We start from the raw sequence: 13,933 nt of genomic DNA on the forward strand, positions 1-13,933 counted from the left end.
AATTTTGTCACCATTGGAAAGATACCTACTCGAAATTCCTACATTGAGTTGATCATAAGACTTGACGAGTACGACATAGAGTAACACTGAATGTAAAAAAAAAATCAATCATTGGTGCAAGGAGTTGAACAATCGTATAGGCATACAAAATATTTTGAGACAAGAGTAATTGCTGGACTCAAACATTGTTTTGATATCAACAATCTCTTTATTCATACGGATTTATTTATTTATTTATTTTTTTATTAAAGACGCAAAACAGATTACAATTAAGGTTTCACAAATTATATAGCACGTAAGCTTATAGACTAAATTGTAACCTAACAACATGCATCCTATAAAGTATAGGTTAATAATGAATGATACATCAAAACTTCAAAAACTCAGTTTACATTTTACGTTTTACAGAAAATTAAGATGTTAATTAATATAATATTATGTGTGTGAGAGTGAGAATAGTGAAAGAGGAAAATAAGATAAGATTGTTAATTAAAAATGGTAGCGATACTCCTTCGAAAGGCATTTGGACTAGACGTAAAAATGTCGATGTCCGGTTGGGCCAGTACGGTGTCATTGTAAAGGCGGCACATTCTGACGACTGGGTTGTAGAATGATGTATTGTTACGGAAAACATGAAGAGAAAAAAGCTTAGGGTGATGATACCTTCGAGATCTGTATACGGTATTGAAATTGAGGGATGATAGTATAGGAGGGGAGTCGATGAGCGAGTTAACAATCTTATGCAGAAAGATTAGTTCACTACATTTACGTCTCCCCTCGAGTGAAGTCATATTGAAATAATCTAATCTGACCTGGTATGAGCTCAGTTTGCGATGGAGTCCCTGCCTAAATGAGAGCACAAGTAGAAATTTTCTTTGTACGCTTTCAATATGCTTTGTGTGTATTGCGTATTAAATGAATAAGCACTTACAAATCGTCAAATTTTGCTCTTAGGAGCCTTTACATGTTTCATGACTCTTTTATACAGAGCGCTTCAAGATAAACATCTGAGAAGAAGTGCCGTACACTTAGTCACAATTCATTTCATTGTTCATACGAGTATTTTGCGGACGCACGATTAAAATGATGCGTTGGACAGGTCACGGCGGCGGGGAAGGCAGTGCTGGTGACAGGGTGTGACAACGTGCTCGGGAACGCGCTGGCCCGGCGGCTCGACGACATGGGCTACCATGTGTTCGCCGGCTTCCAGAGCAAGGCGGGCAACATTGACGCGGACATGCTCAAAGAAGACTGCTCTGGGAGATTGCACACGCTCCAGTTAGACATCACGTCGGAAACTCAGGTGAGGATGTGCTAAAATTGCTTGCATTCGCTTTCACAATTTTGATATTTTCAAGTTTTATTTCCCTTAACTTTACCTATACTCGACTTTTTTCTTGTTGGACCAATGCTCTGACTAAGACTGGGTTGCACCATCTTACTTTAATATTGACAAACGTCAAAGTTAGGTGGTGCAACTCAGCCTTAGACATGGTAAGATTCTTTAAGCGGCATGCCGTGGCAACCTATAAGGCAGCACTTAGATTTAGTAAAAAAAATTGTAAAGATGGTTTCAGTGTATGTCTTGGTTGTCCTATTAGATAATTGTAATAATCGTGTATAAACATTTTTTAAATTTATCTCTAAAATGCCGAATAAAATGAAAGGCATTACTGAAACTGAACAAACCTTAAAAAAGCTGAGGACCAAACTATTTAAACTCCCAATATTATATTCGAAAGAAAATAAAAGAAAACTGTTAAGTAAGTAGGCTACTTCTTAGCGAAATCAAGGTTGGTATTCTAAAATGACACTCAAAACTCGATTCGAACTTTTAAACCTAATTTGAGGACCGTGATTGGATGAATTCTGAAATAAGACCAATCACAGCGTTGAAACTACTTTTCAGTCTGAATTGAGTTTAGAGTGTTTAGGAAAATCGGAATTAGTAAAACTCTTGCCGTCCTTATGTAAAATGAAAAGTCAATAGGTACTATTAAATTGTGTCTTCCATTTCTCTGCAATGCAATAAAATTAATTCAAAAGTATCGAAGTGTGATCGCAGTAAATTAATAACCCCGCTTTTACCTCACTGCTCGCCGCGTCTCTAATTAAGGCTTGTAGAGTGTCTATCCTTTGTAGATTAATTTCGTACATGTACCGCTCCCAGCAAACATCACCTTGAGGGTGTACATGACGCTAAATTAATTCAGGCCAACAACGAAAAAAGAAAATATTAAAATCACGAACCTCACCCTGCCGCCTACACATCTCTAATATCCAATATTTGAACTCGCGCTACAGTACTCCTATCGTAGAATATGTTTGATAACGACTCGCGTATTTGATGTTGCTACTTAAACATCATTGTTATAAATTACAAAGATACTCGCAATGTTTACCACACTCGAACACTTTATTGGGAAAATGTCGTGAACAAAAACTTTAATTACATTTGTTCGCTCGTAATAATACACCGCGTAAATAATTATCCCGGTGGGACGCCTCCGAAGCGGCCGGCTGATTGATCAACGCCGGAAAGCGTCATCGGGGAAAATAAACGAATTGAGCCAACATATACACTTTGGTACTTGATTAGCCTTTAAAAGCAGTAATCCTTAATCAAGAATATATTGTCCCGTCGAGTATTAATTACTCGTATTATCAGTCTATTATATTCATCCCTTCAAATCTATTAGGTTTAAATGACATTGTAAGTAAGCCACATTGGTCAATTGAATTTCTTTTTCAAAATCTGTTTGAAAATAAAAAATAAAATTAATATTTCAGTATATTTATTGTAACTTGAAGCTCTCTTTTGAATATAGATTCCTTTTGTTTTCCAAAATAGTTACATGCTAATTATGTTGATTTGGAGTTACAAAATAACTACTTGCGCCCTCTGTTTAACTCTCAACAAACTCCATGACGCTCAGTTACAGAGATTCAATTTCCAGCATGTTGAACTTACACGAACCTTCTTCTGTAGATTCTGTCGGCAAGCTTATACATCGTGGACCACCTACCAGAGGGCGCGCAGGGTCTCTGGGCCATCGTAAACTGCGAATCCTGGTGTGCACTCGGCGAACTAGAATGGGTGCCTTTCTCCGTTATCAAGCGAGCAATGGACGTTAACTTGTTGGGTGAGTAAACACACAGTGCTACGAAATTACGATATGCGGCGCTACGACACGCTTTCCAACCGTAGTACTTGCGCGTGTCGTAGATGGCGCTACGGACTACGAAATTTTCAGGAAAATTTTAAATGATTAGTGAAGCTTTTCTTAATGTATTGCTTATTATAGTTGTAATTATTAGAAAAATTAAATTAAGTTTATAGATAGGTAGTATAGGTACCTAACAATAAATGTAAAGAGCCAACAATTGACTACGACGCCGGTAATAGTCTACGAATCGTCGTAGATGGCGCTACGGGTTACAACACCTCTTGTATCCCGTAATAATTGACGACATTACAAAAAGAAAATTCAATTACATTCCATTGTTATTATAACTTTTGTCATGCCAGATTTACTAACCAGATGTCAGCCAATATATCGTAGTAACTGATTAACCTCATATCGTGTCGCTACGACACTGATACACAAAATCATATACCTAAATAGTAATTCACTCGTATATTTGTTACTATTCTAAGAATGGTTCGTAGTAATGTCGTTCCTTTACAGAATTTCACATTAACTAAGTTTGCGCCTGATGGCTTTGGCGGCTAACAAAGTCAGACATCAGAGTTTTAGCTACAGTTCTTATAAAAATCAATATTATTTTGCAAATCGAGCATACATTTTATTAAGTTTTATAGATCATAGTTTACTTCGTTCATAATAACATTGTATAAGGACGCCGCTAATTAATAGTCTTAGCAGTTTATTAAAACTGATGGTAATTCTTACTTTGCAACATTTTAATAGTCTTTGTAAAATTACTTCTTATTATGGCCCAGTGTGTAGCTGAATTTTCAATCTAATTAATATAAGCCTGATTTCTGGTATTCGTCGTACATTACAAAGAGGACCCTTGAAGCTCTTGAAAAACAGCTTTTGTGCTGGTGAAATCAAATTAAAACTTTCTGAATAATTCTTGGGAAGCCTAACAACTAATTCGATTAAATGTTTACCTTACTTATGATATGAAGAATAACATTTTACAGACACAGATTTTACAGATTAACACGTAATAATTTAAAACAATGACAGGTAAATAAGTTAATACAAAAGACCATTGCCAATAGGTTTTCTATTCATACTACTAAATAATAATACAAATTCATTCACAACAACAACCCAGTGATTACAATATAATATGTTGATGAAAGTATCTTTCGACTGTATTTTTATTGATTTATTTAGCTCAAAATGTTCAACAATCCCTGTATTCTGAAATATGTACCATAACTTCTACTTATGGTCGTTACGAATGTGCAGTGTCTGTATAATTTCCGGAACCATTTCAACTTAATTACTTACTTCATGTTTAAGAGAAATACTCGGAATAATTTAGATGCCACTTATACTTAATAAGTAGTACAAATTGCTGTTGTTAAGTTAAATTACGCGAGAAATACAAATTATAATATCCATAAATGATCAAGAACTTTACTCACTCAATAAGTAAACAGCTCACGAAAAAGATTCCATCCGAGTTAACTTCGATCAAACTTTGCAGACTTTCTGGTTAATTATATCTAAGAAAGTCTGTTCAAAGTTAGGTACGTAAGTAGGTACTTCATAGAAATCAGTACTTTTCCAGGACCAGTAGTTAAAGATAAATACCTAGATCTTAGTATAGAGTTTAGATTTTTATTACCTAGATGTGCTGTGGCCTGTGATGTCAATATCTACACAAGTATCAGTGGCAAATGGTAGAACTAATAAATTGATCAGCATATAAGTATTTGTTGATTCTACGTAGCTTAATCGAATTGTTAATTAGTTCTTTAAGCGGAATATTTTCAGAAATTGATACCTACATACAGTACCTACACGTTATATTAACTCCCAGGTAACATGATATGATAGAAAGCGGGCCATTATACAATCTTATCGATTCTTTTAGACGACAAATATAAATGGGCTTATCGTGTAGAATATGTCTAATGTTCACATATTAATTCTCCCTTATTCATCACTTACTACATCCACGGGAAACTTTATTAAGCAGACTAGCGACCGCTCGTGACTTCGTACGCGTGGGCCGCGTTTTACTCCCTCAGGGTCGGAGTTTCGTAAAAGCCGTTCTTAGCTGATGTCTACTACTGTTGCTGAGATTTCTTGATTAATCAGTGAGCGGTATACATTTATAGATTAACTTCTTCCTTCACACATACATAATGTAACTCATTAATAAACGTCGCGTTAAGACCCGTGTCTTTCTATTTTAGTTGATATGGAACGCGAAAGTTTAAAATCTTATATTCTTCACACAGGTCCTTCCCGCCTGGTGCAAGTCATGCTTCCGCTGGTGCGTCGTGCTCGCGGTCGCGTGGTGCTGGCTTCCTCGATCCTGACGCACGTGGCCGCTCCCGTACGCGGCGTGCACGCAGCCTCGCTCGCCGCTCTCGACGCCATGGCCGCCTGTCTGCGCAGGGAACTGAAGCCTAGAGGCGTAGATGTGGTAAGAGCCTTTATTAAACTTGTGTCTCTCATTGCAGTGTCGTAAAGAAGTAATGAATCTGACCTTTTGATATCCCGTCTTTATACTGACAATGATACCAATATTTTATTTAATATTGTGTGCATTTCCTACAAACAATAAGAGAAGAAAATCTCTATAACTTTGGTATTTAGTATGCATACTCGTATGTAATATTTTTTAGAAACTCATTGACAGAATGCCCCTCTTGATTATAAACCTTCACTAATACATATAATGCATAATTAAAATTGAAGGACAACAAAATGCGAATGCCTGTTACATAATGCATATTATACACAACACAAAACATGAAGAGATTTAGAAATACTAAGAATACCGATATTATAAGCATGCATGCTTTATCGCGTCTCACAAATGTTTTGTAAATACATACATTCATCGTTATCATATCATTAACATAATGAAGCCTGACACCAGAATACCTAAAAAACTAGTCAGCGAAAGTTGCATTATGCTAAGTGGAGATTCTGTACGTCATGCTCATTCAAGCGCCGTGAGAGCCGGGGCTTAGGGGTTTGAGTGCACTGCGTCGTGTCGTGTCTCATATCAATTCAGTGACGTGCATGAAGGTTCCTGCGACGGGAACCCTGCTCCCAAGGGACGTAGGTAAATGTTGATGCAAAGTGCGGTGGGGCCAGCTATCACATCACTTGAAAAATTCATGGAATAAACCGATGACTGAAAAGCCTTATACTCTACATTTGTGCAACATTTATTGAAGAATGTCGAAATGCTGACTGTATACGAAATTCGACACAATAGATATAATTCATAATTTACTACACAAATATACATATTTCAATGTAACATTAATAAGTCAGACAGGAGATGATAATATTATATTTAAGATTCCCAAAAGTTAAGCCGGCGATAGGCACCTTCTACATTTTCATAATACATAAGTATGCTGAAACTTTGAGGCCACATGGCGGATGGCTGTATAATGAACTATACGTAGTCTGCGGGCACGACTTTTGCATAAATAATAAGCTCATCAAGGTAACATTAACTACGTGAGCTCATCTAATAACATTATTTCCATGCATGACGTCAGATTTTTCACCCGAAACCACTGTGTTAGTAAATGTTAGGCTTATGGCACTTAAATTTTCTAAATAAAATATCCCACGTTATTGTACTGACTATTCAGCAACTGCCTAGCTTGTATTATTCAAAGCCACCCAATTCACTTAACTCCAAACTTTCGAAATTGAATTCAAAAGTAATTTTGTGTTCGGCGTACAATCTCGCAGGTAACTGTAGTTTTTATAGGTAACACATGATGATATTTCAGCAAAAACTTGAAATGTCAACGAGATATGGCATTTCACTTGTTATTTCAGCCAGAAAATTACGATGATGCTCACAAAGAGATTTGTTGATCATAGGTAGAGAGTAGTAGCATTTATCGATAGATTGAAGACTTCGCATTCGCTAACTATATTAGTTAATTAGTAAAATCCTACACATTTGGTTTGATTGAGCTGCTATTGTCAGAAAGTGGGTTTAAAAGTACTTTTAGCTTTATATTTACCGTGTTACGACTTTATTAATTCAAGTCCTCCTGACCAGGTGGTGGTAGCGGCTGGCGAGTACACAACAGGGAGCGCTTGGCTCAACGAGGAGAAACTTCTGGAACAAGCTAGGGACATGTGGAAGCGGCTCAGTGACGAGCAGAAGGGCGCATATGGCGAGGATTACTTCGAGCAGGCACTTCGGAGCCTCGAGAAATACACCAAAAGCGCTGTAAGTGTCACACCTAATTTAGTGTGGGCTTATCTTCTATAGGGCTACTATGAAATGCTTCTTTATTTAACTCTTAATTAGGGAAAAGGCAGTTATAAATGGATACAAACACAAACATTTCAATTCGTTTAACAAACAAATTATCTAGGTACTCATTATATTGCAAAACCATTCCTCAACCCCATTTCTCATGCCTTTATTCTGTATTTTATCTAGAGTCTGGCGAAGACTCGTTGATAAAACTGAATAAAGGGCTGTTCTAAAATTATTTTAAAACTGCACGAAAATACTAGCTCTGCAAATTTCACTTGCATTTACAATGAATTCGTTGCCACACATCCATGTCATCATATTTTATGACGAACACGTTACTGCTCGCTGAATCTTTTACAGTTTCATTCCGGCTGAAATGTAGGAATGACGATGAACTTTTGTGTTGCAACAGTCAAATTGCAATATCAACCAATACAGCATTTTTACCTTTACATCCTAACTCAATCAACATAAAATCATTCATAGGTACGTACCTACTTCTACTTTACCAATTAACATGTTAATTACTTGTATGGTATCATTTTAGAAAACGTGAAAGGAACTCTCCGAGCACTCCGATCCAATTTTTATTCCGCTTTTATTAACTTTGAACGTATTAGCTGCCTATCAAAAGCGAAGTTATGATACGTATGCGTACTCAAAGGGTCAAACGTAAAAAGGAATTTCCTGAATAATAACTTAAGCATCGTATATGGACAGCCTTTTGAACATATTACATTCACTCTCTGATATTTACATACTTTACCTGAGTACCTAGGCTTTAAGCATAATTTACCTTTTTATGTTGTAAGGACAAGACTGAAAAGACTCTTCCAAGCAAGGCTTTAGTTTATGAAAATATGTTTCTAATTTCTTTCGAATCTCCCATCCCTAAATTGGGTATTTTATCGTGTTACGTTAATGTAATCAGCACCGAGCCCTTTGTAATAAAACGGTTTTAAATTCACTTTGCGACATCGCCGCTGCTTATATATTCCGAACTAAGTTCTAGGTTTCGTAGAAATTATTTTCAACACATTAACTAGGCGGTGACGTAAGTATACGAAATGTCTAGAATACGTAAAATAAAAACGTAGTGCTACAAAAGATAAACAAGTCTGGCAAACAAGTCAAGTTCAACGTTCACGTTGTAAACTTTTGCGTATAAATATTTGCCTTTACATTTGAGTCAATTTATTAAGAACTGGATTCTGGATTGATATTTTTTCAGCTTCCAGGACATTTGTTATTTAAATCATCATTCACTTCGAATTCCATACATAAAAGAAATCCTAATATGCATTTTATACCTACTCTTATTATTGTAGTAGTTCGTAATAATAATATTAAATTACTTGAAACTTTTACAAAACGACCTTTCTTTCAGGAGTTAATAAATAACTTAGTCATAAAATATTCATTTTCTGTTCACACAATCATTAACTAGGTTGTACTTACCTGTAATAAGGTAACTTTTTTCTCTCAATTTACGATTGTTTGATCGTCAAATCATTGGGGCACGTTGGGACTTTACCTTACTGAAAAACTGATAGGTACTTACAGAATCGATACCTCTTCACTGAAGAGTGTGTAGCTACAACTGAAAAGTCTTTAGTTTCAGCCGGTACGGGTACTATTCTACTAAGCTTCTATTGTATTAATTGTCGTCTGTAAACGACAGCACATCAAACTAAACACTTTGGCATGTTTATATGCGATCGTGATAGATGCTATTTACCAGTGTAATGTGTAATCTGAGGTGCTGTCGACTCGTTATGCCTATCACCCTAGACAAAGTGACATTCGTCACAGCATTTACTTCCGAAATCGCTTCGCTACGTCTTTCAGTTCGTAACTATTGCTTGGTGAAGAAATCTCGAAATGAAATCTGTCACGAACGTTAATTTCCGTACCAGATTACGGTATTTTTAACTGGTAATTTCATCCAGGACGCTGACCTGACGGCTGTGACGAGGGCCCTGAGCGACGGCGTGACCCGCACCTTCCCCTTGGCGCGCTACACCCCGGTGTCCCCTCGTGAGAAGCTGAAGTCCATCCTCGCCGAGCACCTGCCCCGCTCTTTGTACGAAGGACTCTACTCCGATTAAACCGACCTGCACACACAAGGCCAATGTTTGAACAGGATTCGGCACAGAGTGGCAAGCTTAATAGATTTGAGCACTAACTAGATGCTGTTCCGTTAGAAACTTGCGTTTATGTTCCATGATGTAGTCCGAGATTCTTAATGATTGATTTATTACAGGAATGATTTAAAACCATTTTGTGACCATGTTTCGGTTTATTTTGTTACGTATATCCAAGCTCATTTTTGCGTTTCTTATTCGCTTATTTCAACAATTGTTATCTAATTAGGAAGCTTCATTGTATGTTAATTTAAATTATGTATGCCAAAAGCTATGAGAAAAACAATACGGGCTTAATTGAAATCGAGCTTGCCATTCTGCGCGCAGTTGTCACGGGGAAATATCACACCGACCCAATTCTTGAAATACCGTCGATGTTTGACAGATGATGGAAATTATTCAAAGAACACCAAAGCTGTATGGAACGTGCGATTGTAAGGGCTTAGAATTCTAAAATAAACTCCAATCTGAAAAAATGAGAGTTTGAACCGTTCTGATCAATGATGATTCAAATTGTTCATAGTTTTGTTGTTCGTAGTTTTGAAAATGAATGTTGCCCACGTTGGTATTGCTATATTCAAAGAGCCTAACTTTAATAATCAATGTTGGACGGGATACCCGTTCGGCAAATGAGGCCGACGGAGCCACATGAGTTACGTAAGCTCTTTAGTTGGTGCAAGTTTGCTGATCATTTAGCCGCCTACCCACTCGAACACGTTCGCGGAGATTCGTTAGCAGAAAACTTCCGCTGATACTGATGGACTGATACTGTTTAAAAACCCCCTGAAAATACCCTCCTTCTCTTTTATCCCCCTTTACTTAACAAAGCTGACCGTTGTCAAATACATTATCATGATGGAACATTATCTACCAAGAGAATTCGCTGTGGCGGTGGCGGCTTATAATTATTAAAATGAATAGGTTATTATCTCTGCATAATTATTTTCCAAAGAGTTTGTGAGTGTTTTTTACATCTTATAACATATGCTCAAAGTTCTCTTCGTTTATATTATTTGTTAAGTTTTCATACCATTATGCACTCAAATATCAGATGTAAGTAGATATTCTCCCAAAAGTTAATTTGTTTACACAAGATTGATGTTATTTTCCGGGCCCCTAAATATAGGCAGTGATGTGCACGTAGGTATAGGTCCGTCCTCATTATTGGCACTCGATCAAAACCGTCATTCGCACACGCCTCTGATCCATTTTCGCATTTAATGATTTTTATGAGTTATTCTCGTCGTGCTAGCAGCGCGTTAAAAGTTGCTATCGTATGCAAAGCTGACCGTGTCTATGCTTTATTAGATCGTCCATTTGTTGTTTTGTTCATGACTATATACTTAGTTTGTAAAATGACGACGTTATTGGTGTGCATGTATCTAGGTACCTAGCCGTAGTTGATATTGTTAGCAATAAGTATTATTCATCATAAATTACATTTTGTTCTTTAAGATATCCATTACGTTTTCTAATTTTATGTACCTAAATATAAGGTGGTTTCTAACTTACAATTTTTGTTATGAAGTCGTTTTAAGATATTGCAGCAGCAGGTGTTAGCGTTAAAAATGCATCAAGTAATTCTAGTCTGAACAACACACTTAATAGTTTTAAGTGCATTTCAGTGCAGTTTAAAAACATTTTATCTGTTATTACTTTTTATGTGTGTCATGACTTTGGAATACTTCTCGTAATAAAATACTATACACAAAAATGAGTGTTGCTCTTGTATGCCTTTTGTTTACTACCTCCAATCCTCATCTGATTTGATCTGAAACTAACATAAAGTGGGTACTTAGTTTACTAAGGAAACACGATGTGTTTTGTAAACTTTCAGAAATTGGATTCTCATAATACAATCATAACATGGCAGTAGTTTGGGCAAAGCCGCAGCGAACGTCTTGGAAGTCGCCCGCGGTATCGGCCGACTAATCGCGTTTTGCTGCCTACCGGTACCACCTGACCCAATTTGGTTCAACCTCAAAGTACTTAAAAATATGTTGAATATATCTACATTCGCCTGTCTAGGGAAATAAAACCGATGGAAATTTTCAGCGAAATTCGACACAGAACTTAGCTTTCCTTGGAATGAAGTTGTAGTAATGTCTAAAGCAATTTAGTCAAACATGCCCAAATCCTCAATTTAATTATGAAGTGAATCACTGACTGAGGGCCTACAAGGTCACAAATTGAATTGACTAATTCAGAGCGATAGCCGCAAAGGGTGGCATTGATCTCAAACCCAGTCAAACCTTTGCCCCTTGACTTTGGGTTTGCTCTCCATCATAACTAAGATAGATAAAGTCTATAGACCCTTCCCAAAAAATCTTTGTTACTGGTCCTCTGTACCATACTAACTCTACATTTCCATGGTACAAGAAAAAACAGAATATAGGTTTCTAGTAAATACTATCTGAAATCTAAATCTGATATGTTTTGTGTAATACCTATGCAATTTTTTAATTTGTAGAAATTGTACAGAATATTTGCGGAATCAATTTCACTGCAAAATTAACTACTAAAAGTAATATGATTCGTAATCTTCGGTTTAAATATTAAAACCGTGTTGCTCTGTCCTGCCAGAGTACTTGCTACTTACCCAGATCCGAATAAAACGAAAGAAACTTCTAATCTCAAGCTATGTATATACATATTAGGCAATAAGTAGGGAAACTGTACTAAATATTTTTTGAGCACGAAAGGAAATGAGATGTCATTTTACAAAAAATCTTACCAAATATGTAATGAGAAGTATACTTGCCTTGCTTATAAGTATATGTGGTGTAGGTACATAATAAATACGATAAATATACAGGATGTTTCTTGTAAGGTGTCAAGCCGAAGGCAGGTGATAGGTGAGGACTAGACCTATCGATTTCACCCCCATGTATGTTTTACGATTTTTCATAGTTTAGAAGTTATCGTCAATTTTGTGATTTTTTCAAATTGTATGACCCAGTAGGCTTTAAATTTTTTTATCTTTTTTTTGGGTCGACTTTTCTCAGATTTCTTTTTTTTGACAGATTCCCTATTAATTGCAGATTTTTGAAAAAAATAATCAACTTCCTATCTTTGATGCAAGATACAAAATTTTTGCTAGAAACATAAAAAATATGCTATTAGCGGAACATTCTAAAATTTTCAACTTAAAAGTTGAAAAAAAAGAAGAAATTCCATAGGTCCAAAATAATTTTAAAAACTGCGCAGTTTTCTGAACTTTCATAATAACACAAAAAAACATGTACTTAACAGGCCATTATTTTCTGTAATCGCTCCACTAAACATTTGCCTATTAATGTTAAGCTACCCACGCTTTCACTTGTTTTTTTAAAGAAGAGGTGTAAACTAAAAATTAAAAACTTAAATCGATGTAATTTTTCGAGAAATGGGTCAAGCCCCAAATTTGAAATATTTTCATCGATAAAATTGTTCATAGATTACGCCTTTAAAGTTTGATCACTACATGCCCGGACACACTGTATATTCGTGTGCTGCCTACCTTACACAACTACAATGACTGCTACGAGTCATTAGCTTTCCATTTACTTACTAAGCGTTAATCGTGCGTTTACATTGACATACATTAATCTTCAGTTAGCGACTAACAATGCCATCACGAAAATGTTATGGTCACCCAAGAATTCATGTCTTGTCGGTTTTTGTTAGCTCGTTATCTTTCTATTGTTGGCACAGTGGATACTTTATTAAATATTCACAAAAGAATATTGGATCTTTCCGTGGGAAAAGCGTTTCTTTAATGCGAAAATTATTTTCAATGTAAGTAGTACCCCGATATTTTGTAGAACGAGATTAGTGTAAATTAACTTACGCCCATATTCACAAACATTACTATGAGGTCTCACAGTGCGCGTGGACGCACTGGGTGACACACCAACCAATCACAGAGCTCTATTCAACGCTGTGCGTACGATTTTCTGATTCACTTAAGCAAGCATCGTTTGTGAATACGGGTGTTAGTTGTCAAGAACAATAATACTACTTAATATCAGACGCAGCCATAAATTATACTTATGTGCCGATTAAGTACCTACTATAAATAAACTGACGCTAAAGTATTCTTTAAAACATTTTAAAAAATAGTGAACTTGTAAAATATTAAAATGAGGAGTGAAAAAGCATGAAAACACTCAGTCGGAGTATCTGAATAAGTTAATGTATATTACTGAAACATCTTTGTATCCCCAGCCGCCTCACAAAGACCACCCTCCCTTCGGCTTAGCGCCCACTGCTAGTACTTGCGCGAGGGCCACCTATTGCCGCTAACTGCTTAAGTTTTTAGAAAATGTTCTACTTAAGAGCGTTTAAGCGAAGCG

The 13,933-nt window shown here is 36.3% G+C and overlaps 1 protein-coding gene across 2 annotated transcripts in view; it reads left to right on the forward strand.

The window, feature by feature from the left end:
* Positions 1-11,313, forward strand: part of LOC114364319 (D-beta-hydroxybutyrate dehydrogenase, mitochondrial) — a 28,671-nt gene extending 17,358 nt beyond the window's left edge. For both annotated transcript variants that reach the window (XM_028320444.1, XM_028320437.1), the window contains exons 4-8: positions 1,100-1,303; positions 2,990-3,143; positions 5,447-5,634; positions 7,249-7,422; positions 9,405-11,313. In XM_028320444.1, the coding sequence (XP_028176245.1) occupies positions 1,100-1,303; positions 2,990-3,143; positions 5,447-5,634; positions 7,249-7,422; positions 9,405-9,563 (879 nt within the window). In that variant the 3' untranslated portion in view covers positions 9,564-11,313. The remainder of the gene's footprint in view (positions 1-1,099; positions 1,304-2,989; positions 3,144-5,446; positions 5,635-7,248; positions 7,423-9,404) is intronic.
* The last annotated feature ends 2,620 nt before the right edge of the window (positions 11,314-13,933 follow it).

Source organism: Ostrinia furnacalis, unplaced genomic scaffold (assembly GCF_004193835.3).
Source record: "Ostrinia furnacalis isolate ACB-3 unplaced genomic scaffold, ASM419383v2 OfSCF0416, whole genome shotgun sequence".
Taxonomy (NCBI): Eukaryota; Metazoa; Arthropoda; class Insecta; order Lepidoptera; family Crambidae; genus Ostrinia; species Ostrinia furnacalis.